At 47.7% G+C, this 25,087-nt stretch overlaps 8 protein-coding genes across 8 annotated transcripts; 5 read left to right on the forward strand and 3 right to left on the reverse strand.

Moving 5' to 3' along the window:
* Window positions 1-376: 376 nt before the first annotated feature.
* LY89DRAFT_679084 (TrkH-domain-containing protein) lies at window positions 377-4,272 on the forward strand. The gene is made up of 7 exons (XM_018213803.1): window positions 377-1,160; window positions 1,337-1,973; window positions 2,232-2,380; window positions 2,427-2,496; window positions 2,545-2,612; window positions 2,676-2,893; window positions 3,052-4,272. The coding sequence occupies exons 1-7, from the start codon at window positions 757-759 to the stop codon at window positions 3,933-3,935; spliced, it is 2,430 nt and encodes an 809-aa protein (XP_018078117.1). The 5' UTR covers window positions 377-756; the 3' UTR covers window positions 3,936-4,272.
* Window positions 4,273-5,088: 816 nt separating this feature from the next.
* LY89DRAFT_692709 (HET-domain-containing protein) lies at window positions 5,089-6,089 on the reverse strand (the record flags this gene model as incomplete). Its single annotated transcript, XM_018216585.1, has 2 exons — window positions 5,089-5,240; window positions 5,336-6,089. 2 exons carry the CDS (start codon window positions 6,087-6,089, stop codon window positions 5,089-5,091), a joined length of 906 nt encoding a protein of 301 aa, XP_018078118.1.
* An 888-nt stretch (window positions 6,090-6,977) lies between these two features.
* LY89DRAFT_2185 (cytochrome P450) lies at window positions 6,978-9,066 on the reverse strand. Its single transcript, XM_018205921.1, has 6 exons — window positions 8,569-9,066; window positions 8,135-8,519; window positions 7,993-8,089; window positions 7,830-7,947; window positions 7,231-7,778; window positions 6,978-7,155 (listed from the first exon to the last, which is right to left on the reverse strand). Coding segments are annotated over exons 1-6 (1,362 nt in total). The 5' UTR covers window positions 8,782-9,066; the 3' UTR covers window positions 6,978-7,154.
* A 1,190-nt stretch (window positions 9,067-10,256) lies between these two features.
* On the forward strand, window positions 10,257-11,532 carry LY89DRAFT_679089 (uncharacterized protein). Its single transcript, XM_018213804.1, has 3 exons — window positions 10,257-10,941; window positions 10,995-11,062; window positions 11,114-11,532. The coding sequence occupies exons 1-3, from the start codon at window positions 10,641-10,643 to the stop codon at window positions 11,198-11,200; spliced, it is 456 nt and encodes a 151-aa protein (XP_018078120.1). The 5' UTR covers window positions 10,257-10,640; the 3' UTR covers window positions 11,201-11,532.
* Window positions 11,533-14,836: 3,304 nt separating this feature from the next.
* Window positions 14,837-16,494, forward strand: LY89DRAFT_2307 (uncharacterized protein). The gene has a single exon (XM_018206036.1). The coding sequence runs from the start codon at window positions 15,067-15,069 to the stop codon at window positions 16,072-16,074; it is 1,008 nt and encodes a 335-aa protein (XP_018078121.1). The 5' UTR covers window positions 14,837-15,066; the 3' UTR covers window positions 16,075-16,494.
* Window positions 16,495-18,905: 2,411 nt separating this feature from the next.
* LY89DRAFT_712776 (uncharacterized protein) lies at window positions 18,906-21,509 on the forward strand (the record flags this gene model as incomplete). The annotated part of the gene is made up of 3 exons (XM_018218001.1): window positions 18,906-19,677; window positions 19,788-20,408; window positions 20,443-21,509. 3 exons carry the CDS (start codon window positions 18,906-18,908, stop codon window positions 21,507-21,509), a joined length of 2,460 nt encoding a protein of 819 aa, XP_018078122.1.
* Window positions 21,510-22,856: 1,347 nt separating this feature from the next.
* LY89DRAFT_726828 (RING/U-box) lies at window positions 22,857-23,293 on the reverse strand (the record flags this gene model as incomplete). The annotated part of the gene is made up of 4 exons (XM_018219087.1): window positions 22,857-22,906; window positions 22,954-23,017; window positions 23,069-23,100; window positions 23,152-23,293. 4 exons carry the CDS (start codon window positions 23,291-23,293, stop codon window positions 22,857-22,859), a joined length of 288 nt encoding a protein of 95 aa, XP_018078123.1.
* Window positions 23,294-23,771: 478 nt separating this feature from the next.
* LY89DRAFT_662571 (putative thiosulfate sulfurtransferase TUM1) lies at window positions 23,772-24,756 on the forward strand (the record flags this gene model as incomplete). The annotated part of the gene is made up of 2 exons (XM_018212653.1): window positions 23,772-24,652; window positions 24,702-24,756. 2 exons carry the CDS (start codon window positions 23,772-23,774, stop codon window positions 24,754-24,756), a joined length of 936 nt encoding a protein of 311 aa, XP_018078124.1.
* Between the last annotated feature and the right edge of the window lie 331 nt (window positions 24,757-25,087).

Here is a 25,087-nt window from a genome sequence, read left to right on the forward strand (position 1 = left end):
AAAAACTACCTACCATGTTTTGATTGATGAGATGATGGATAGAGAGAAATGATGGATCGACGGATGTATGAAATGCATATAGATGAGAGATGCAATTGAAGAGCATGTTGGCTGTTGAACATTACATTTTGTGCTATTTATATGAGTGACTTACTGCTATATCTGAATAATCGAAGTATCTGCACTGTAATTAAAAAAGCTCCCTTTCATGTTCCTGACAGTAAGCAATTTGCAGCACTCTCGGCAGCCAGTTTATCAAGTCAAGCGTGGAAATACGCCTTGACCAGACTAGGATTAGATAAAGCCTCACTGCGCCACAATAACTCTGGCTAAAATTGACATGACGCGCTGTGCTGGCTCATCCAACTTCACTCTCAGATCGCATCTCATCTCATGTCTTCAATCCAAACCTGCCTAAAATAATAATGCCTCATCGAAATGCTCGGCATCTCAAGATATGAGGCTTATCGTCGGGCCGAGCCGCGCTAGTTTTCCTTGGGACCACCAGCCAGCTTTTTCTTATCTCGAAAGACGCGTCGGGTTTGGAGTTCTGCTGCCAAGAAAGCAACCAAGACACCACGGGAGACGATAGCATAGCTAAACAATAGGTTGTTGTTGGTTTGGGGAGGACGGCTACTGTCGCCTGAGGAATCGGGTACTCACCAGATCAAATATCACGCCACATCCCCGATTCAATCTTGGCAGCCCCGTCCTCTCACTACCAACAACCACCCAGACAACCAGACACACAGAACAATGGCACCCTCCCTCTCCACCCGCCTCTCCCGCCTCTCCTCCAGCATCTCGGAGCACCCCCTCTTCTCCACGCTCAGCATCCCGCCCTCCCTACGCCGGCACCTGCACTGGAACTTCATAACGCTCCACTACACATACTTCATCTCCATATGCCTCCTCTTCTCGCTCATCTTCTGGGGCTGCTCGAACCCGCAGTACGCCATCTCGTACACCGACTCCTTGTTCCTGGTCGTCAGCGCCATGACGGAAGCGGGGCTCAATACCGTGAATCTGAGCCAGATGACGACCGCGCAGCAGGTGTTACTTTGGTTTTTGATTGTGGTTGGGGGAAGTATTTGGGTTAGTATTGCGACGGTGCATGCGCGGAAGAGGGTTTTTGAAGCGCGGTTTAGGGATTTGGTTAAGTGAGTATTGGGGCCCCTTTTTGTGTGTTGATTTGTTTGGAAATTTGGCGGCTCTGGATTTTTGAGTTGGTCTAGGAGCTGAGTCAAGGCTCTTGGAGACGTTTTTGAACTCTTGGAGCTTTCCATGGCTTTTAAATGTTTGCAATGGAGGTTTGCAGGACTGACTATTTGGATAGGAGACAAAGAGAGAGCATTCGCGAGAGAAGCAGAACTAGAAGACGGAGCGTAAGTGCATCAGGCCCGTTCATGCGGAGAGCTTTGACGGCCGACACCACGGTTGATGAGGGAAGAAAACCAGATGAGAGGAGCGAATTCGAGAGTCGGCATAGTGAACCTCGAGATCCAGCTGTGGATACCGGGAAAGAGAACGTGTGGCCTGAATCACCCAACAGAACAATAGCAGCAGAAGAAGAAAGCACGAACAAAGAAAACGGCAAACCAGCAAACGGAACGACAGAACCAAGCGCAGGCAACCACAAACCAAAGGTGGAAGACGAAACAGACAAGATAGACGAAGGCGTGCAAAGACGCACCCGTCAGCGTAGCATAGACTCTACGCATATCTCATACGAACACCGCGTTCTCAGTTTCCGGAACGTGAACAACGCCCGTCCGACGACTATGTCAGCATACCAGTCTCCGCGCCAGGCGAATGGTGAAGGTTTGTTGAATCGTATGGAGAACAGGGCGAAGGTGCTTAAGGATGAGGTGACGCACCTGGATCACTCCCTTTATCCGACGTATTTGACGAGGCATACGACGGGGCGGAATGCGCAGTTTTATGGCTTGACGAGAGCAGAGAGAGAACATTTGGTAAGTTTCTGTTTCCATCTTAGGATCGCGCGCTTTTAAGCGGAGACTGCAATTTGTCTTTGAGGTTGTGATGAAAACAAGCGGAGGTTTGCAAGCTCTCGAAACAGTGATGTGAATCTAGAGCCGCGAAGCGAATTGTTTTTGGAGCTGAATGAAAGCAAGCGAAGGGTTGCAAGCTCTCGAAATAGTGTTGTGAATCTGGAGCTGCAAAGCGATTTGTCATATCCCCTTTTTCTGCAACGTTAATATGTTAAACAGGGAGGCGTCGAGTATCGAGCCATCACATTACTAGCCTGGATTGTACCAATTTACTTTGTGCTTTGGCAACTTTTGGGCTCGATTGGATTAGGTTGGTATTTTGCGAACAACAAGCGGTCGACTGCGGAGGAGAATGGGATTAATCCTTGGTGAACACCCAAACACTAGGCTTTGGATCATGTACTGACAGTGTAGGTGGTTGGGTGTTTTCAATGCAATCAGCGCTTTCAATAATTCGGGTATGAGTTTATTGGATGCAAATATGGTAAGTCAACTTGAGAATCGCATAGGAATCACCGCTAATTGCTTTCAGATCCCATTTCAGACTTCGGTCTATACACTCGTCACAATGGGTCTTCTCATTCTTGCCGGAAATACAGCGTAAGTGGTTCGCTTCGCTAAACGTCTCGTGCCCTATTTGAATTATGCTGACTGACTAATCAGTTACCCTCTCTTTCTCCGCTTAATTCTCTGGTCTCTGCTCAAGATCCTCTGCCTCATCTACCCCTCTTCGGATGCCTTCCCCTCTCAGAAAGCTACGCTCCGCTTTGTCCTCCGCTATCCTCGCCGCGTCTATACGAACCTCTTCCCCAGCGCCCCAACCTGGTGGCTCCTCTTCATGGTCATAGTTCTGAACGGTGTTGACTGGGCTGCTTTTGAACGTATGTAGAATCTGCTTTTGTGTTATAATCATCCTAGGACCCAAGCTCTTCTAGGTCGTCTCGGAAGTCCCACATCAAAGAACATATGGTTCAACTCCTCGGATATGCTCCTCGGCGCTTAGATCTTTGTCAAGAAACGTGTACTAATTTGCTATCAGTCCTCAACATCGGCAACCCAGCAACCTCCTCCATCCCAGCCCACTTCCGGGTCCTCGACGGCCTCTTCCAAGCCCTCGCCGTCCGCTCCGGCGGCTTCTACGTAATCTCCATCACCAGCCTGCGCATCGGCCTCCAAGTCCTCTACGTGATCATGATGTACATCTCCGTGTACCCCGTCGTAATCACCATGCGCCACTCCAACGTCTACGAAGAGCGTTCATTGGGTATCTACGCCGACGACGCCGACGACTCCTCGGACGAGGAATCCGCCCTCTCGAAATCGGAACGGGAGAAAGAGCTCCCGAAACTCGGATCCCTAGCTACAAAGTTCAAACGCACGCTCACGACTACCTTCGACAACCTATCTACGCCGTTCGCGAGCCAGAATATGGCCGCGACGAGGAAAGCCACGACCACGACGGGCAAACAGTTCGTGAGGCAACAGGTCCGTGGCCAGTTGGCTCATGATATCTGGTGGCTTGTTCTGGCTATCTTGTTTATTTCTTGCATCGAAGTGTCGAATTTCGATCGGGATCCGGTTACGTACTCGGTGTTTAACATCGCGTTCGAGGTCGTGAGCGGGTATGGGTGTGTGGGGATCTCGACTGGGTTGCCGAACGAAGCGTATAGCTTTAGTGGTGGGTGGCATAAGGCGAGTAAGTTGATCCTTTGTGCTGTCATGTTGCGGGGACGGCATAGAGGGTTGCCTGTCGCGCTGGATAGGGCTGTCAGGTTGCCTCAGGGAGTCGAGAGAGAGGATTTGGGTGATGGTGGCAGGGGGAATGGTCAGGGATGGGAGGATGAAGATAGAGTGCTGAGACGGATGGGCAGTTTTGGGGTGAGGAGTCGGAGGGGGAGTGTTAGTGTGGGGACGGGGACTTGAGTTGATTGCGAGGCGATTGGTTTAGATTACAGAATCTTGTGTAGAAGCGTCGAATAGAGAATCTTTAGAAGTCGGCTCCCTCCCCAGTTCAAATCGCTACCCTAAACCACTCTCTCGACCCACTCAACCTTTCTTCTTCCGCCGACATTCTTCAAAATGACCAAAGAAAGAGGCCATTCAGATCCCGGACCTCGCCATTAGCAATTACCTATTGTCATTCCCGTTCCTAGGTCCGGAGCCGAGTTGTGTTAGTCCATGCGGGATTTGGGAAAGAGCTTTTTGCTTTTAGAGCGAAAGCGTTGGGAATTAATCCGCGTCTATACTTGGGAAATCTTCCCCAACACCTAGCTTCTCATCGAATTTATAAGCAGGCAGACGTTCGGAGAGTATACAGAGTCGTCCTCCTGCTGGGACTAGGATGCTGCCGTATAGCTACCGAAATCCTGACTCCGTCCAGACTTACAGCTGTAGATCGATCGGACAAATCGACATTACTCTCCCTCTGTGATGAATCGATGACCAGACTCTCCAGATAATCCGTGCTATTGAAGCCATCCTTGAAGCCGTCAAGTGAATGGACTCCGCACCATGGAGCGCCTTTGTGTTGTCCAATGACAACAGCGAAGTTGGACACTCTTTTCTCAACAGCACATCGAATAAAAAGGCGCCGATCACATCTGGCTGGCCAGTGAAGAACATTTCGTCGAGGTTCCATTGTTGAAGGGGATAGACGGATACTAGTTCAGCTGTAATACCCTCCTCGTTGTCTTCGTGAACCAGCTTAATGCGACCCCATACTTGCTCGGCCAGTGATGACTCGGGGCCAGAGGAATCAAGCACGCCAGTTGGATGCATATTTATGTCTGTAAGTGCAAAATCTCTCAGCTGGTCGAGTGAGATCGTCACCAACCAGGACGATGTCCGTCGAGCAAATAGATTTGCGGATGGCCTGGGCTGATCAACAAAGATACATACCGGCCGATTTCCTAGAAAGCAATATATCCAGGCCATAGACGGCATGGAAGGGTCTTCTGAAATCTTCAGAGGTATCCTCATACGGATTCCTCGGCTTGTTTGTTGCGGTGGGTATTGCATGTTAAAGAGACGTACTGGCAAGTTTCTGGTCAAATGATTTTGCGTGATGTTCAACTGATCAACAGAGACCAACCCATCGTAGTCTTTCTGGTATGCAATCTGATAGGGCAAAGACGGTACGGGATTTTCGGCCATGGCTTCGACTAGCTCTGTGATTTTTTGAGTGTTGTCTTCCCCAAAGTTTCGCCAGGGCTCCTCCAGGATTCGGATCTGATTCAGCTCGCTAGAATGATGATGCAACATTGGCTTTTGCATACTTATGATAACGGTGTCGGAGAAGTCGGCTGGAGAAGAGGCAAGGATACCTGTTAGCGCAGGGGAACAGTCGTAATGTAGCGACCAAGCGAAGAGAGTGTAGTCCTCATTCTGCTTCATGATTTCTTCCTGAAGCCTTTGAAATGCCTTGACTCCTTCTCCGTACAACATAGGCATGCTTACTCCGAAGATTCCTAGCAAGCAATACGCTATGTCTTCCACTCGAGTTGTCTGTCTTTTGGAAGCCCACGACATCCGGTGAGCAACGACGCAAGTAGAGGGATCCTCGCCGCGCAAGATTGGAGTAGGAACACCGGTCACCTCCGAGATCTGCCTTGACAAGCTCGCTTTAGTCCCAATCTCGACCCAGCCTGCGGTGTAAAATTCCAAGATCCGCGGAGCAATAAGCTCTTGTAGCGTCCAGCCTCTAGTGAACCAACGACTTCCGGCAAATTGGCCAAGCGGGGCGTTTTTCGTCGTCAATATGTCTTCAAGGTAGACGTAACATAGGACAGAAGCTTTATACCATTGATACATGGAATTGATAGCCTCTGTCAGTTCCGCGCTACTAGACTTGTCGATGCAACAGGTGTCAATCCAGACCCATTCGAAGCCATCACCTGCTGCCTTCTTACAGCACCCTTCTAGCTTCTTAAAGCCAGACTTAGCCCCGCCTGTTCGTTTCTGAATATCATCGAATAGCACTTCCTCTTGTCCCCATGTATGGCTCAAGATAGCGTAGGGCGGGACTTGAGAATCAACGAAATAGGAAAGCTCCAATGTTTTGGTATTAAGCAATCTCATGATAGCTGCGATAGGTCCACGGTGTACCAAGCGATGGTCGAGATGAATGCGGATTTCTAACCGAGAGTTCACAGCTCAGCTGAGAAGCTAGTGTCCCGTCTCATCCTCAGGCAGAACTTCTCTGGTATTAGCCTGCGCAGTCAAGTCCGTCACCTGATCATCAATCCATGGTCGATACTTATGAAGGTGAATGGCTCTTGTTGACGATAATCCATTTTGGGCTAGCTCGCCTTCGCTACACTTGGGAACTACCTAGGTCTATAATAACAAATAAGCATTTTCCTGCTATCAAAAACAGAAAGATGTGTGCTTGAGCAGTAGGGCGGCCGAATGGTCGAGTCCAGAACAATCGAATTCAGATTCTTGTTTCCTGCTACGATGTTTACTCATTACACCTCGCTTGAATCTGTTATCCCCCTAGATACTCTCTGGCTGGTATCTAGGAAAGGTTTTGCTATTTGACACCTCGAAAAGAATTTTTCTTATGATCCCGCTTATGATCGATCCTCTCTCGCAAGTCGAGGTTCAGCTAATGTGAGGCTGGTGATTTTTTTTCGCTTCAGATTCAGTGCAACAGATTTCTGGTAACTTGCACAGTGAGATTACAATAATGGCATTTATCTGAACATGACTTCGATAGGCCTTCGAGGAGCAAGGGCTCCTTAATCGGCACAGCAGATGTTCGCTTACAAGGATTGAGCTGCAGGACATTATTCTAAACTAAAAGCTACGCTACCAAAATATTTCCTGCAAAGCAAAGCCTAAAAATGAACACCAAAATTCCCATCTCCTCGCGCCAGTGTAAAAACCAAGCCAAAAAGAGAAAAAAAAGCAAGCTATGAATGTAAGTACAGCAACCAAAAACCGAAACCCCCAAGAGAGCAAAAGTTCAAACAGTTCCCATTCTCCTCTTAACCCGAATCTTGAAGTCAAGCGGCGGTCCTTGACTTCCGACCAACCACTGATTAGCTGGACGAGTTGGGATACTTTCAATGTCGTAGTTTAGCGCTATGTAAGCCAGGACTAGCTTCATCTGTTGCGCGGCGAAGAATCTACCTGGGCTGTTCTCGGGTCTCATTAGTCTCTGCTGCCATCAGGTTTGGGCGATATTGACGATGAGATAGGATGAAGGAAGACGAACCAAGCATGCCGTCCATGCGAGAAACCCAAAAACACCTTGCTCGTCTGCACCACGGGGGCCCCTGCCCTCTCATCCACAAACCGCAACGGCCGAAACTCTTCTGCCCCTTCATATATGTCCTCGTCTCGATGCAAAACCGATTGATGGAACCCCACGTTCGTACCACGCTTCAACCACTCCCCGCTCGGTAACCTGACGCCTTCGCGCGCTATGACTTTCTTTAACAGGCCACGGGACACGAAACCCCATAGTCGCATGCTTTCGCGCAGAACGGAGTCGAGGGATACCATTTTCGCGAGGGAGCTCTTGGTCCAGATATTGTTGGAGGAGGAGAGCGTGGTAGTGATTTCGGTGCGTAGGGTGAAGAGCAGAGAGGGCAGAGAAGAGTGGCAGGCGAGGTCCAGGAGGAGGTTCGTGAGGGTTATGGTGCTGGATTGGATGGTGGCGAATTGGAGAACTGTGAGGCGTTTGGAGATTAGGTCGGTGGTGCGTTCGCTGGGGTCGGAGTTGTGATACGAGTGGTCGATGCACCATTGGATGTAGTCGTTCTGTGTATTCTTTTAGTTTTGTGGAGAAGTTTAGGGGAGTGGAGGAGGTACCTTGGCTTTCTCGTCAGGGTTGGAGGCTGAGAGGCGTTGTTTGATGATGGGAAGGGTGTATTTGCTGCAGGCGAGGTAGCGGTTGTAGTCGAATATGTTGATGAGTGGTGCGATGATTCTGTGGGTGTTAGTGAGAAGTGTGGCGGCACGATGTGATACTGACTTCTTCATGAATTCGGGGAAGAAACTGATGAAGACTGCTTGCACGACGACGAGACGGGCAAAATTCTTGGTTTTGTCGAGATAGTCTTCATTTCGACCTGGATGCCATTAGTCAACGTCGAGCAAAGGGAAAGTGGACTCACAGAGTGGAAAGCCAACAAGAACACGATTGGAGATGCGAGCAATGACGTTCAAGATGGTATCGTAAGTAGTGACTTCAGTCCAATCTTGAGTATCGACTCCCCACTCCTTTCGGAATGCGAAATCAATTTCCTCCTGGACGTCGCTGGTGTAGTCACCAAGCAACTTCGTCAACTCCTTTCGAATGACATCTTCGTGAACGTGATCAGGAATGATGCGAGGATGGAGCATCGTATGATCAGCTTGAAGGAAGGCTCGATTTACTTCGTTTTGACAGATAACATTGTCTGGTTGTTGCAAGAGCCACTCCATTTGTGACATGGGAAGGATGACCTCGGGACCCGTGGTGATGTTCGGGAGGACAAACGGGATGTTGTTCTTGGAGTACTAAGTGCCACGTGTGAGTCATGGCTTGTCAAGGGATGGTAGGACTGACCTTGTCGTAGCCACCTTGCACAAGTTGGCGAGTGTGCAAGAAGCTTTGGAGGGTGACGCGAGCTCGTGAGAAAGGGCCGCTGGATTGTGAAACCCAGGGAATGTTCTCAGGGATCGAGTGAGTGGAAAAGAGTCTTGAATAGATGTAATGAAGGATCGTAACGAAGAGTAGAATTGACAGACACGCGCTTATGAGTTCCATGGAGAGTAACATCCCGTGGGAAGCCTCGTGTGGTGATACCAAAGGAAGCACACAAGAGATCCTGGAAGACGTTTCAGAGTTTGTGGGGTTGAAGGTTCTCTGTAAGCGGACGAAGAAGTTGCTTGTATTGCCTCGTTGCTGTAGATGAACGGAGAAGTGGTCTGAATTCTGACGCGCGTTTGACTACTGACTCCTGACTCCTGACCCGAGTTCTGAAATATATCAGGCGAAACCAATGGGCCAATACTTCTAAAGAAGAAACTCCTGAAATAAGTTGTTGTTAGCTTCAGAGGGTACAAGTCCAACAACAAAGACTATGCAACATGACAGACTTTGATGAGGGCACTGAAGAATATGCCCAGCCATGACCAGATTTTCCCAGTGATCCTTCCCTCTAAAAATCTCGAAAGATGTTACGTCTTTCGACTAGATCACCAGACCCAACTATAGCCTGTGACGAATTGCAAGTAATTGACCAAAGAGGCAACAACGTACCTGAATAACCGAAGTGAGTTGTATAGTCTGTGTCCCACCGCAATATCAAGCGATACACTAAGCATAAAGTAACAAAAGCACAATACTATGAACACAACAACGCCCGAACTACATGGCAGTATGGATTATGCTCCGTACTTGAGACACGTTGCACAACAGCGCCTAGAAGTTGCAAAAGGAAAGGTGGTGAGATTTGAAATAGTTGCAATAGAGCGAATCGGCTTCGTGGCGTACCTGCCTACTGCGCCGGAGACGTTGCGACAAAGTCATGGTAAGTGGTTACCTCGGAAATATTCCCGGACCGAAACGCAAATAATATTGACTTGGCACCTGCAGGAAGTAATGCAGATCCTATCACAAATGCAAGTTCTACCCTTGGGATTGGTGGGGGAAGGAATCGTTAGTGTCATGGCCGTTGAGGAAATGGGGCACGACAAGGTCACACGAACCACGCTGAAGGAAGTTGCATGGATAGAAGGTGCTGACTTCCAGGATCCAAGAGGTGACTTCCAGGTTCCAGCAGTCTGTGCTCTGCTTCGATCCTCGACTATCTCCGATCATGATGCACTGACATCCACTTAGGACGACGATAGGACCAAGGCAAGTTCAGGCGAGTGGATGCTATCAATCGGATATTAGGAAACGTTGTGGACTTGTGTAACGAGCACAAGAGTCGTTGAACGCACACAGATGATGCCTCCAGAAAAGCATGGTGATACTGTTGACAGATAACTCGTGCATGGCGTAAGACGGGGGGACCGCAAGCATTGGAGCGGAAGAATCCAAGAAAGGAGAAGAAGAAGCAGAAAGAGGAAAAGGAAGAGACGCGGTTCGGAATGCAAATATTGACGCGGCTCGCCGGGAACAGGGCTCGCTATTCCTTGCAGGTGAGACTTACGGGGGTGGACAGCCTGTGCTTTCAGCCCGCATTAGCCGATCGTTACCTTATGTCGACGACCGATCAGCGTCCACATTAAAAACTTCAGCTCGTTATGATGAAGATAGTAGGCCGTTATTGACTTTCTTTTACCTGCACGTTTTTATGATGAGAGACATGTCGGTTTCCTATGTCGGTGATATGCAGGGACGTGGCTTCCATTTGGCTAGGAACGACAGGTGGGAAATGAGAGCTTTAGACGGGTCACAACGAGGTGTCACGAGAAGACTATCTTAACGCTCGACTCTTCTTTCTTCCTTTTCTTCGTATCCCGCCGAGTCAGGTTACTAGTTGACTCTTCACATATACCTTGAAGCCTCTATATTTCTCTTCAAATTTTCCAAATCCATCACTCTCTTTCAGATTCTGAAGTCCACTGACAAGTCTTTTCCCCGGATCTCGAGCTCTAAACCAAACTGAGCCCTCAAATTTCACCAAAATGCGTTTCTTGACCTCAACAATCCTCCTCGTCACTCTCACCTCCTCCTCCCTCGCTGCACCCCAACTTCTCGGCAGCCTAGGAAACGCAATCGGCCAACTCCTCCAACAGATTCCCCTACTCTCGACTCCTCCACCGGCCTTCCTGATGACAACCCAACCCTCACCTCAATGCGCCGACGTCAACAAAGGAGCTCTGCTCTGCTGCCAGAGCTCTTTCAATGGCGACATCCCGATCTTTGTCCAGGCTGCTCCGTTGATTGCTTATAAGTTGAATCCGAACAGTATCAACTGTCTTTACGGTATGTTGATCTCCCTCCTAGTTGGAAAATCAAAAGCTGATGTGTTTGTCAAGGAACGAGGAACTTCACGGACTGTGGCCGAGGTGTGGAGTTGTGTTGTCAAGTTGATCAACTTGCCACTGTGAGTTAAGGATATGAGTCCAGACATTGACAATGCTAACAACAATTACAGACTCCGATTAGTGATATTGTCAGTCTCGCTTTGTATTGTAACACACCATCTCAGAACGAGTCTTCGGTTTGGACTCCGAGTTCCTAGGATGTGATGCTTGGCTCTGTTTGTTTTCGGAGTTGTGGTTTGACTTTGTTGCTTGTCGTGGATGTTCTATGGCGGAAAGACTGTGAATGTGACTTATTCAAACCTTGCTTCTGATCTGGTTGGTGTTGGTAGTGGTTTGCCGATTGTTCATTTCGGGATATTTGCTTGACTGAACTTGATATGACAATACAAATAATGTTTTGATAGACGCAGTCTACTTGAGTTGGAGTTGAAAACCAACAATGGCAAACCTATTCGCCTCAAGCTCGACATTAAGCATCCTGAGATACTGTACCTACCCTTAAAGAATTAAAAAGCACGTGATAGCATCCATCACCCTTCCCTGCTTCCATTAACCTAAAATCTCTGTACGAATACCACAGTTTCACAATGTATCACGTCTGGTTCACTACGGGTCGTACAAATATCAACAGTGAGTGAAAGCAGAATATACACGTGTCGGACACTTCGTCTACTATCCCATTATAGGTAAGGCGTTCGTTCTGGTGAAACAAAAATGGCTTACCGTACTGTACCACCTCAAGTCACCACAGGCTAGCTGTGTTCGTAACAGCAATAGCAGGTTCGATACCGTCCATATGTGTGGAAAATGGAGAATGGAGATAACAGTGATGGAAAGACAGACTGTACGTGGGAAAGAGTAGAGAATTAGAGGGCAGGTGGTGGGAGAAAGTTAGAGTAGGTGAGGCCTTATAAATGAGTTGAACGATGGTCGATGAACATCTAGATGCGGAGATATCCCACAGACGAGTAGTTGAGCCGGCGTATTCTCATGTCCAGGTGTGTTGCGGACGTACGATGAGGAGGTGGGAAGGTTGGGAAATGACGGTGTGCTGTCCTATCCTACTTTGCTTTGCTGATTTGCTTGAGGAAGAGAGCCCAAGTTCATACTGGGGGGAAAGGTCCTCAGTGAGGTTTCTGCTCGTCGTAAAACGTTCTCGAGATCTTCGATGTATTACGATGCGGGTTCCCGGAATGTTGGTCGCGCGTACAACCTGGCCAGTATTGGTTGACGGCGTCCAAACCCGAGTCGGAAAAAGAGGAGAATAGCTCGGGCTGGATTGACTTGCTCTAGTGAGCGATGTTAGGTCGTAAGGAAGTGGTAGGAGGGTCATGGATGCTTGGTCATGTAGTGACGTGGAGTTTTGGAAGGTCTATGGGTTGCCATAATGTAAAGAGTAGTTTTGTTGCTTGCTTGTTTGCTTGCTTGCACGATATTGTCTGCTATTGCATGGTAATTTCTTGCTTGCAAACATGATCAGAAGGAATTGGTGTCACAGGTGAGGTTGTTAGTAGCAGCTGCTGCCAGCGGACAGCAACTCTGAGTCGGGTCATCTGGCAGCGAGATACGGTCTCAGAAGAGGTCATTTGCTTTCTGGCGTCTGGTTCGGAGTTGTGATGTGTTTTGATGGCAAGCAGTAATTGATTGTATTGATTGGCACTGCTCTGGGTGTGAGCTATGGAAGAGGGAGGACAACTTGTAGGACTCCCACCTAGTGATGTGTGCTGTCCATGTCCTTGCCGTCTGAGCCCCGGAAATTTTTGATGTTTTCTGATTGCAAGGAGGCGGCCATTGGAAACAAAATAGTCCCCGATACTTGTGCCTGACGGTGCTTGGTGCTTCCCAAGTGGCAATTGATTGGGAAAGAACTTGCAATGATGGAGAAACCGACCTTTGCTGGCAAGAGTGTACAACTTCGGAAGCTAGGTATAAGAGGGAAGAGATTTTCTCCATCTCCATGACTGTGGTATATGCCTTGGCCCCTTGCCAATTCCGACCTTTAGACTGTTTATAGCACCCTTCCCCAGTCTCACAGCAGCATTTGTCAGGCGCTACGATAGCGTTTGATCGTCTCTTGCTTCAAGAGTTGTCTGATGTATGCTTGGCCTCGGCCCTATAGCTGTTTGTGAGAGCAATTCCACAGCAACGTGGAAGCATTTTCCAGACCACTGAGGTAACCACTTGCTTGTCTCCTCCCGACTTGCGTTGATTGATTACTTGAGTTGTGAATTGAGCTTTGAGAGAAAGGCGAAGCAGTACGTGCCTTGGTTGTGTCTACACATGATGGACATAATCAGCTTTCAGTGATACTTATGGGAACTGGGGCTTGTTACAATACAACGTGTAGTCAATGTCGGATCAGGTTCAACTGGTGTTGATCGTCCTATATGATGTTGTTATTGCTGTTGTAACGTGACACCCTGCTCCCGACTCCGTGCGATGCCGCCAACGCGCTGCTTGTAGCAGCATTGTAAAGTTCAGGGGCTTTTATATAGCTCTCAGAGGTGGGAAATCGCAAGTTGGAGTGTCGTCTGAGTTACTGTATGTATCCCTTGATGGCATAGAATGCTGGGTGACTTTCAGTCCGTCCCGATCTTCACTTCAAGTAGACGGCATCGTTAACGGTCTGATTCTGGCCACAGAGGACGATGTAGGCCTATTTGGACAGGACAGACTGTAGCGGATGACAGCGGCATCAAATTTTTTTCCAGACCTTGGTACCACGATTTGACCTTCTTCAGCGAAAACGACATCGACTCGGACCCACTTCCACGCGCTCTCTATCAACAACGAGATTTTATTTGAGAAATTTGCTTCAATATCAGACGATTACACGTCTATCTTTTGCCCGCACGCTTCTAAGAAACATTCTGCACGCCTTCTTCCCCCTTGAAAACAGTCGCGAGGCTATACTCCATCCTTTTCTCTTCCAACGACAACAGCTCGCTCTTCAGCCCACCTATCGACGCTCTCTGTCAACAAAAGGACCTTCCTGAGAGGTCCCTTGTCTTTGAAAAACTGTTACGCAGCTTCTCCTTGCCAGCACGCTCCCGAGAAACCCCATTGCGCGTCTTCCAGAGAGACAGTACCTGCGGCCTTCCTCTCTAAATGCAACACTAGGCGTTTTCCTCCCATCACGAACAACCCGAGAATCTAGATCTGTTCTTCTAAGCGTTGCCAAGTTCGTTTTCAACACTCTTTGCGAAGTATAGCAGTGTTAATAGCCCTAGAACTCTTCACGACATATCAACCGACTGCCATACCTGGACTCGCACATCTTCCTTCTCGTACGAAGACCGCTTATTATATTTTCTACGTAACGTATTGAATACAAGACTCAAAGATGGCTGAATTACAGGAGCACTTATTTTCTTGCCGCAAACCACCTTCTTCGAGCTCGGAACCCTTTCGTGAAGTGCCTAGCCTTGGCTATGAGCCCCCATGCGACTGCGGTATCTGCCCACACCACTATCGAACGTGGGACCAGCAATCGGACATGTATACCAGCTATGGAGGATCTTTGACCGATGAAGATGTTGAACAGAAGGTCAAGCATTGGATATCAAGTACCACAAACAACTTGAGTTATGTACGAGACCAGTATCGAATACATGGACCTGCAATCGAGAAGAAGTGGCAAAGATACAAGTGACCAAAGCGGGAGACTCTGTTACTTTCTGCAAGCCCGAGCCTGTACAAAGCAAAGTGGGCCCCTGTCGAATTGGCTAATTTGCCGCAGCTGACTGATCAAGATGTCCAGCATCTCGACCCCGCGGAAGCACTCGCGGAACTACAAGCATGAAGTCGTACACATCGTATAGCACGACTCATTCCTTGGCTTAACGTAGAGAGCTTGGCAGAGAATACAGAGTTACTTCACGCTTTAGTCCGCGCACGCACAGAGCACTATATCCAAGCATGGGCGGCCTTCGATAATTCACAACTCGAAAATGCGTATCATCATGGCAGTGTCGAGCTTTGCTTTAATAAAAGCTGCATCGGAATGAAGATTGAAGACTATGGAACTATGTACAAATGAAGACCTGGGGCACACAATTGGATAATGGCAGGCTATCCTAGAGCATCACTGATCTTGGAAGCGGGATATGAGATCTCGAAGATGTTGCGCGCGGTGACCGAAAAGCTTGTGGTTGGACTAAGTCCGTCTTCAGGTACCAGAGACAGGTTTGGGAGCATGGCAAGCATGGCTATTCAACCAAGCGTTTTTGTCGAGTCTGGTTCTAGGTACCTTGGCCGGCCATTTGCCTCTCCACCTTCGTGTGCTATTGAAGACCTGCTGTCCATTGCTAGTGATAGAGTAGAATACACTTTTGGCCATGTCACCCTTCTACAGACTGATCCAGCATTCCTACGATGGTATACACAAGAGCTCCTTGACAATGCGTTGCTCAGTGCCGAGTGCAAGTCTATGCCGGAGGTCTGTTATGGCTTAGCTGCGGAACATATCAGTCGTGATGTGGCGAACTTTTGGGTCTGGAAAGGGATCGTCGGAGAGTTGAACTATCTGAAGAGTGTCGACAACAGCAAACATAACGATCCTAGACTCCTGAGCGCCATGGGTGCTCTTGAATCTCTCATCCTCCACCACATCGATCACTTAGAGAGACATATATGCTCTTGTATCCTTCAGAGACCTGCATTCAAAGATCTGTGGGACATCAAGTACCCGGCTTTTGGAGTTGCCAAGACCAGTAACAAGGGATTCAAATCTGCACTGGACCTCTTCAAAAAGGATCCGCTTCACTGGTGTTTAACGCAAATCCTGACTAGCACCAAGACGAAGGATGGTTTCGATCATGCCATGCTGTTTGCCTTTTTGAATAACCTCCTGTCATCCAAGACCATTAAAGAAGAGTCGAAAGGTCGAATCGATGATGCACTCCTAGAAAAGTATTCGGATCTCGGGGCACTACACGAACTCCGCGATCTACTTCTCATGCATAGAACTGGCCTCACCTATCGAAACTTCGACGATGCTAAGCTGAAGGAAACTGGACGAGCTTGGAGATATCTGTCAAAGGGCTACAAGGAGGGGAGCACCGTGCTTTAACCGAACAAGTCAATTAGTCAAGCTTTGGCTCAAGTGGCTCGAATGAAGGTTCCCCCAGCGAAAGACCAGAAGTACTACGACATCGAAGCAGACTACCGTGAGTCGACAAATGCGTTCTGGATGGCCATCCGAGATAATCATCGAGAAAAGATGAAGGGCTTAGGAATCTCTGAAAGCGATCTTGCTGCCGACATACACGATCTCTCTGCGGCCTCAGAATCTACTCATCTCCTCGAATTGAACGAAACACGGAACCAGATTGCTGTTGCTTTGGAGCAAGCCGCAGTGAAACGATCCATGAAGTCTAAGTCTACGTCAACATATATCCCGCAAAATCAGTGGGGCCCTGAGTCACAGTCACTCAAGTCTAATATTTTGTGTAAGGAGAAGGAGAAAACTCGAGGTCAGGACGATTTAGTGGTCGAAGCAAACCTCCTAGGCGGACCTCAATCAGCACCTCCAATTGGTCTGATCATTAAAGTTAATTCCGAGGCCTTAACGACCTTTGGCAAATTATTTTCTCGAAATGGCGACACCTTAAAGCCTTTACCGTATCAAAAGTTTTCCCAGGCGATGACTGGTGCTGGATTTAGTGTTGTGCAAGGGAGTGGCTCCAAAGTTACATTTGTTTGTACGTCTGGAGCAACAGTCAGCACTACCGGGAAGAGACGCATTCTTATACATGTGCCGCATGGCGTCCATAGTGCTAAGATTGATACTCAGCCTCTCAGAGCTATAGTTTTCAATTTGAGAAGACGTTTTGGCTGGAGCGAGGAGACTTTCGTGTTGGCGGAGAAATGATGTAGAACTGGAATCTGAACGACGGACGCAACGGAGGAATGGGGGTAGGGGGTATACTTTGGACTGCTGTAAAGATTGACTTTCTTCTATACCTGTCAGATTCTGGATACTTTGCACACTATGTCATGAAATCCTGTCTACTACAGCTATCATTGCTTGCGAAAATTTACCTCTCTATCTCTGTGGTTATTCTTGACAAATTGATATATATATATATATATATATATATCCACAAACTCAAGATACTAAATAACCTGCACGGGGCCTTTTCTCGATGCTTCACCACATACCATTCTTTATCTTATGCTTTGGAAGAGTGGTGGAAGAGTGGTAGAAGAGGTGGAACCTATGGGCCATGCCCACAGGAGGTTTTATTGACACGGACAGATACCTATAGATCTTCGGCCTGATCACGAAGGCATAGGCTGGAGTCTTCATTCAAGTTTCTCTTCCGGGTAAGCAACATCTTCATCCCCACGAAGCAAGATCAAACTGAATGTGTACCCTTTGTGTTCAGAAACTCCAATGGAGCCGGATATCAGACAGGTCTCGGAAGCGTCACTATTCCCCAGAATGGAGAGTGCGTAGAGTTCCAGGCAGAATGGGACGGTATCCAAGTCGCTGGGGGTGGAAACGACGAATGCTTCCTCCTCATATATATGGATCCTGCGTGCGAATTTGAATCAGAGACTGATATTGGTCCCATCAACAACACGGCACTTGAGGGCTGGGTTGGTCCCTTCCCGTTCAATGAAGACAGTACCACCATATTCACAGGTATTGGTAAGTTGCTGTGCTGTTTTATGGCGGCTGGGGCTTTGCTTGTACAGTGCAATGCTAACTCACTGAGCAGCGTCGGGCCAACTTGTCAACTGCACTACGTAAAGGCGAACGGCGCGAGAAAGGAGATATTGTGGGCGAGAATGGCAGCTTATGGTGGATGCATTTAGTAACTAAGTCTGTTCAACACAGCACTATGCAGCAACGTACATAATTTCGAATTTGCCTCAAGCCCCACAGTTCAACGTGGAACTCAACAAAGTAAATGTTTCCTCTAACCTACCCCAGACTTGCCACAGTAGTCTTATTTTCATAAAGTTTCGCTATTTTAATAAGTCGTTTATTGCCACCTGTTCAGTGGAATTCGTAGCTTGAATAGGGCTCCCCTTTCTGGGCTCGCTTCGATAACTACATCCGTCCTAGCGCTTTCATGCCAAATCCGTCTCTTGTTCGCTTTTCACTATCTTTCCACTCTACATGTTGATTTTATAGTCAAGTAGTCGAGCATTACCGTCAAATACACAATTTGCTTACTGAATCCGGAGAAATGTGATCGAGGATCCAGAAGTAATTCAACAGGTTGTTATCCAAGTTTGACTGTAGTACTCGCCGTGGGAGTACTACATTGAGCCTGGGATTTCAAGCCGACTTCCCCCCACGTTTTATCAAAAGACTCTTTGAGAACTCTGGTACTGGAAACGGCAAATAATTGGGGGCAGACTCCGACTTCCTTCATCTTTCGTTCCGTCGTGTGAAGATACAGTACTCTACTCCTCGTTTAGGATGTCTCCTTTCCTCCGTTACAATTTTCAAACTCGCCATCTCTTGTTACATGCCAAATCGAGCGACTGAGTATAAAGGGCCTCGAAACTCCTCGAAAGTTACAAGGTCAATTAGCAATCTCGACTCGAAGTACGACTAGTAAAGGTACTCACTCAATGACTATTAATCCTTCATTGCCCTTGTGGAGAGTTCGAGCTGATAGTTTAGACAGAAATCTTTGCACTAAGAGCAGGACCAGTCTATAATGCACAATACCGGATCGTTCGATTGATTGCGGTCGGATGTCGGTGCACGTGGTTTAGCGCCACGAGGCTGTTGTGGTATTGACAAGCGCCATATTCTGACAATTCTTGTCTGCGTAATTCCGCAAATTGTCTTGATTCTGTCAATGCGATACAACGCAATTATTGCCAGGTGACAAAGAATTTTTCCAAAAGTCTAGAATTATACACTGATGATGATATAGAATGTATGCACCAAAGAATGTGTGTGATCCTTCGAGCTCTGGAATGGCACCCGCTCGTCCTTCCGGTTTCATAATACCACCTCCTCAAATGGCGCCGTGCAAGCCTGAGCGCAAAGAGTGCATAAAGCAGTTCCGATCCATTACAGACCAACAATGGCCTGGTATGATGTACAAAAAGATCTTGAACGACATCGAGGCGAAGAATACTTGCAGAAAATTGGTGGCAGACATCGACGGTAATCGTGAATACCTCCAAAGTCAATTGGCTCTCAAAGGACCCAGTATCAGGAAGAGATGGGAGGAGTTGAAAGACAGCCAACGGGAGACGGTAATGAAGAGAGTCGATCCAAAAATGTATGAGAATAAATGGATGGAACCTGTCTTGGGACACAAGTTCCGGTATGCAAACCACAGCATCGACTGTAGGAAGGATTATCGCAACATCCACTTGCTTCCATACATCAATCTGCAAGCATTGAAGGAACACCCTTCCCCGCTTCTAGACTTGTTCCAACACCGAAGCAACTTCAGTCCTGCAGAACTTGCCTCATTCGACAATCGCATGCTTGACTTCGGCTGGACTTCCGGTACTCTCGATGTTTATTTCAATAGAAACAGTGTTACTATGCTTGGTCCCCAATTTGGAAAACTTGTTCCTTGGGACGAGAGTGCTGTACATAGTTGGGAGACTGTTGGATTTCCACGCGCTCACCTCATACTGGCAGCGCAGCACCAGCTGCTAAGCTTTCTTCGGGGTATGTTCGATGCTCTCAGTAAGTGCTTGATCAATGATACTGCTCTTGCTAAAGGCTTGGGACTTCCTGCCACAAAGCTTGGACAGGACACATTGTCGAGCACCAACTACCTCTACATCCTACTCCAGTATTCGACATCGACAGGCTATCCATTATTAGTCAGACTCGATTTGCTCTTGCCCAGGATCACTTGTCCCAGCTGCAAACCGATCCAGCGTATATGCAGCGCTACACAAAGTTGATTTTGGAGGCAAAGTATGACAAATGCGCAACAGACCCATACAGCATCTGTGCCATGGACCTGGACTTCGATTGTTGGAGTGCTAGACACTGGGGCTGGATCGATGAAGAAGTCTCGAAGCTCAAAATGATTCGGTCAAAATTTGAAAGTCGGATTACACCAGGCCACAGCTACAATTTGCCCAAGCCATATGCAAACAGGCTCAGAGCCTTGGAAGCATTGATTATCGAGCTGCTTGACACGCTGTCTCGACATATCCAAATTACGCTACCTCACCGACCCGGATTCCAACACTTGTGGGACTTCGATTTTTCAGATCCCACCAAGATTGTGCAGCGCCTCAAATGCAAAAGAACGGATGTCGCCGTAGCTGATGCAGAACAATACTTCAAGGACCCCCTCAACTGGGTTATTAGCTGCTTAGCAACCAATCCAAATTCTCCAGGAGTCCTCGATCACTCTCGATATTTTGAATTCCTTGAAAAACATCTCGAAGACTGCTCGCCCAGTGAGCGATCAAGGGTGGATGAGACGCTGTACAGAAAATTGTCCCGACCTGGCAGCCTTTAATGAGATGCATGATATGCTCCGATCACATCGTCCTCGTGCAACGCAGAGCAATATCGCGGAATTGGAATTCAAAGCCAAAGGCCTCGAATGGCGATACATGAGAAAAGGTTTGATGAAGGAGGGAGTTGGTGACAAATGGGGGCTCGTTCTCAGGGAGAGCTCATTACAAGAGATTGGTATGGACTGGGGTTTGCTGGGAAGATTATTGGTACGGTTCATGGATCAGCCATCCTTATCGAAAGGTTCTCCGCTCCAGAAGCTTCGTATTTTTTGGGACGAGCTTCGTTTACAACACACGGGAAAGTTGCGAAAGGCAGATTTCAAGGCTGATGATATCGAATACGACATGAGTCTGATCAGCGCCGATTTTCATCCATCTCACATGGCATTGGTCGAAGCCGAGAGGAAGAAGCACTTGACGAAATCTGCTGCGACCAAATCCACCACGGTCCAGCTGCAGAAGCCCAAAAAGAGTACGTTGGTGCATGGACAAGGTATGGTCGAGCCTGTCAAAGTCCCATCAATCACTACACAATCTCGCTCCCAGAAGTCTGGAAAGGAAACTGCAACTTTCGAAAGCCAAACAGAATGGGGGTCTACACCGAACGACATCAAGCCAACCGGAGATACCAAGGCCAAGGGAAAGACTCGTGGAATTCCGTCTGCTATCGCGGATGACATGGATGCGCTCGGCCTTGATGACACTCGGGAATGCAGCGCTGTGAAAGTACTAGTGAAGAAGTCAGCGTACGATATACTCATGCGCCTGTTTCCAAATCAGATCCAAGGCAACCAGTGCCCGCCTTGGACGTCTTTCGTCGACGCAATGTCGAAAGTAAAATTTACATCGCGACAGAATGGCGACTCTGCTGTCACTTTCCAGCCTACTATTGGCTGTAAATGGTACAGACAAGGTAGCATAACCATTCATCGTCCACACCCACAGGCAACGATCGATCATGTGATGTTACTCTCTATTGGAAAACGCACGAAGAAGTGGTTTGGTTGGAGCCGGGAAACTTTCGAGCTGGAGAAGTAATGAATAGTATTACAGAATTGGCTCTGAAGCGTTTCCTTAAGCTGCACTTGCAGGCGAGGGGAGTGTCGGAATACAAGAAAGTGTTGATACGTTTATGAAAATGACAGTAGGATTACCTGGATGGAAAAGGTCATCTTCGAGATTATTTTCTCTCTGCAGACTAGATGTATTCAGGGAGCTGTGTTGATCTTAGCTTTTGAATACTACTTGCCTCAACCACTCACAAATCTCATCCCATCCGTGAACCACCTGCGAGTCTAATCAGACGCTTCGAAGCTTAGCATCATGCTGATTTTCCCAGTCCTTGTTCGGGATAGGAAATCGTATGCATTCTCCACATTTATGATGCCCACATGGATCTAAATGATTCCGGATTCGAGATACTGGATTGAAGCATGTCTTCCAGACAATGGAATGTTGCTTTGTACACTGGAGTTATTTGTCAGTTGATATTGAGACTTGGGAATTAGGAGGGCTACTTTGCAACATTCCCAATTCGGATCATCAGTTGGTGTCATGGTGAGATTGGAGTTTGAGGTGGAGTAGCGCGAGGTTTAATTCCAAGAGATTCAGAGTAGAGGACGCGGTTTTGTGGAAGTTCGTAAGCATTTGCCTCGAGAAATCTGCTGTTGGAGAACGGAGTACCAAGTTGGAATCACGGTTGAGGTTGTGAATAACAATGAGTGCGCGAGGCCGGTTCGAAACATTGGACCTTGGTTCTGGTCTTGGTGACCGTGAGAACAGGGATGTTTGCCTCTGCATCGTTTCCACGCCGTGAGACGTGCAGGGAAGGTCTCGAGGACAACGAACTAATAGAAGGAATATGATTGGTAAAAAAAACTGTGTCGCACTGAAGGACATTGGGTGTCGCTAGAAAGTCTCTTCTGGCGTTGGACTTTGTCAGGCTGAAGGTCAACAGCTCCATGTCTGAGTTCAGTAAAAGATTTTGTTTGCGACTCCTGGAAGAACATCTTATGTTAACATGCATACTGGTAATACTTTGCGAAAAGAGACTTCGGCAGACATTACGCCAGGCTACATCTCGAGATACCATGACCGATACCGATTGCTGTCTAATATGTCAGAAGGTTGCAAAGCATACAAAGATCCAATCTCGGTCATATTGCGTACCAGTGATATGATGTTTCGATTGCAAGCTGTTTCTGAAGTACAACATGCACCATTTGAAGAGCGGTTGGGAGTATCATTGATCTCGCCCAGAACTCTCCATACAGGATATCCACCTTCCAATCACATCCCAGGGTATCTTGTATGCGCCCAACGCCGTTTGCATATAGATCCATGGATTCCAGTCTCAATTAATCCTACTCATATCTCATCCTAGTCTTATGCCGGAGTTGGAGCTGCTAAAGCGGGGTTGTCCTTCCACTCGAATTCTATTCCAAAGTCAGCACAGGTTACATTTATGATTCAGCAAACATACTCTGCCTGCACATTGGACATTGCCCCTTCGAAGACTCTTGCTTAATCCACTCCACAATGCAATGCTATGATATATCAGTTTCTTTCGTCTTGCGTCGTGTTACGTTGTCACCAACCATATGGAAGTTATGCCCGCATTTGCCAGAGACTGAAGTCCAAGTCAGCTTCTGAGATCATTGTTCGGAGGAGAGAGACTTACGCAGACTGCAGTCATCTCCTGGGTATTTGCATGTTGGACATGTGCCATCAAAATGCACTTGACAGATTCCGCAAACATCGTCGTATGCAATTTTCCATCGCCACGTAGCTACCGAGTTCCATTTGATAATCTTGACCTTCATTTCGGATCCTTCAATTATTATCGCTTCGATTTCGAGTATCGTGATATGGTGAAACTCAAGGGACGAAAGGGTTGTCGTTCTGGGATGAATTGTTCAAGTGGTGTTGTTGACTTTCGTTCCCACGCGCCGCCAAGCAAAATCGCCGCGCCGGAGACACGGCTTTCACGTGCTCACCTTCTCTTATCAGAACCAACCACCAGATTGAATTGCTCACCAGTGCAACCTCCACCTCAATTAATCGCCAACCCCTCTTTCGAGGCAATTTTCATTTGTTTTCTGAGTTTATCGTGGACTCTTGCAGCTTCGCAAATAATTCATGAGGTCTTGCGACAATCATCTCCACTTCTTCCATGCACGCTCGATAATAGCCAGGATTCTTTAGCACGCCATGGCGGTAGCTGCGGTGCTCTCCAGAAGAGCTTACATTCCTCTCCACTTCTCACGATGTCGTCCTCAAACTCTTCGCACATCGTTCAATATGGCTTCCTCTCGCTCTCTTTCCTCCTACCTCGTCACCCCTACCGAGCTCCAAGCAGCATTGAAAAAGAACTCTCCTAGCAAGATATCTACAGCTCCGAGAACGGTCCCCGTCTGCGCTTCTTGGTTCCTCCCCAACGACGGCCGCAATGGCTTACAAACCTTCCGCGAGAAGCGTATCCCAACTGCTCGATTCTTCGATCTTGACAAGGTCATCGACAAACACTCTCCTTACCCACATATGCTCCCTACAGCGTCCGACTTCGCAAAAGCCATGAGCGGGCTTGGCATAAAGAGAGATGATACAGTGGTGGTGTATGACTCACAGGAGTTAGGCATATTCAGTGCTCCAAGAGTGGGATGGACATTGAAGGCATTCGGACATGATTCTGTACATGTTCTGAACAACTTTAAGCTCTGGGTAGAGGAAGGATATCCCACCGAAAGTGGGGAGTTCTGGGACGTGGATACTTGCGTCTATCCAATACCCGAATTTCAAGCTAGCAAAGTAATTGACTTTGAGGAAGTGAGAGAAATAGCTAAGGACGTCAACAAAGAAGGTTCAGAAGGTGTACAAATATTGGATGCAAGGTCACACGGAAGATGGCTTGGAAAGGATCCAGAGCCAAGACCTGGTTTGTCCTCAGGACATATGCCAGGCAGTATATCAGTCCCAGTATCCGATTTATTGGACCCGTTTAAGAAGACGATCTTGCCAGGAGACCAATTACGGAAGATCTTTGAGAGTAAGGGAGTTGATCCAAATAGGCCGATTATCAACAGCTGTGGTACAGGTGTTACGGCAGCAGTAATTGATGCAGCATTGAGTGAAGCAGGATATGGTCATGAGAGCAGGCGGAGATTGTATGATGGGAGTTGGACGTAAGTAATCTTCCCTTGACTATGGTAGAAAAGCTGACGAGTATTGCAGAGAATGGGCCCAGCGCGTAAAAGCATCTGACAATTTGATCGTCAAGGAGGCTTAATATTAGGGTGGCTTGTTGTTGCATTTCAGCGTTTGCATGTGACGGATACCCAGCTCTTCTCTTTCTCACATAACCGGTTGTACAGGGTATCTACACACGATGGTCTCAATGAATGCATTCCAATGGTGTCATTTGGATCTAAGAATATGGTTTCAGTGCATGATTTTGACTTACATCATTGAATTTGGTGATTTTCGGGGAGTGCCCTAGAACATTTTTACTATGTGAATGTCTGTACTTTTGTGAATTGTCGAGTCCTTCATCACAACTCTGATCACTTCATATGAGCATATACATTGCCATCATACCCAACGTCCATGGTAGCCTGATG

Source organism: Mollisia scopiformis (assembly GCF_001500285.1).
Source record: "Mollisia scopiformis unplaced genomic scaffold LY89scaffold_1, whole genome shotgun sequence".
In the NCBI taxonomy this organism is placed as follows: Eukaryota; Fungi; Ascomycota; class Leotiomycetes; order Helotiales; family Mollisiaceae; genus Mollisia; species Mollisia scopiformis.

Bases quoted from the DNA above. Each gene is read 5' to 3' on its own strand.
- LY89DRAFT_679089 (XM_018213804.1), top strand. From the start codon at position 10,641: ATGCGTTTCTTGACCTCAACAATCCTCCTCGTCACTCTCACCTCCTCC. The intron at 10,942-10,994 runs GTATGTTGATCT...GTGTTTGTCAAG, and splicing joins CAGTATCAACTGTCTTTACG to GAACGAGGAACTTCACGGAC. The intron at 11,063-11,113 runs GTGAGTTAAGGA...CAACAATTACAG, and splicing joins AAGTTGATCAACTTGCCACT to ACTCCGATTAGTGATATTGT.
- LY89DRAFT_2307 (XM_018206036.1), top strand. From the start codon at position 15,067: ATGGCAGGCTATCCTAGAGCATCACTGATCTTGGAAGCGGGATATGAG.
- LY89DRAFT_2185 (XM_018205921.1), bottom strand. From the start codon at position 8,781: ATGTTACTCTCCATGGAACTCATAAGCGCGTGTCTGTCAATTCTACTC. The intron at 8,090-8,134 runs GTGAGTCCACTT...AATGGCATCCAG, and splicing joins TCTTGTTGGCTTTCCACTCT to GTCGAAATGAAGACTATCTC. The intron at 7,948-7,992 runs GTCAGTATCACA...TAACACCCACAG, and splicing joins TTCCCCGAATTCATGAAGAA to AATCATCGCACCACTCATCA.
- LY89DRAFT_679084 (XM_018213803.1), top strand. From the start codon at position 757: ATGGCACCCTCCCTCTCCACCCGCCTCTCCCGCCTCTCCTCCAGCATC. The intron at 1,161-1,336 runs GTGAGTATTGGG...CTATTTGGATAG, and splicing joins CGGTTTAGGGATTTGGTTAA to GAGACAAAGAGAGAGCATTC. The intron at 2,894-3,051 runs GTATGTAGAATC...ATTTGCTATCAG, and splicing joins TGACTGGGCTGCTTTTGAAC to TCCTCAACATCGGCAACCCA.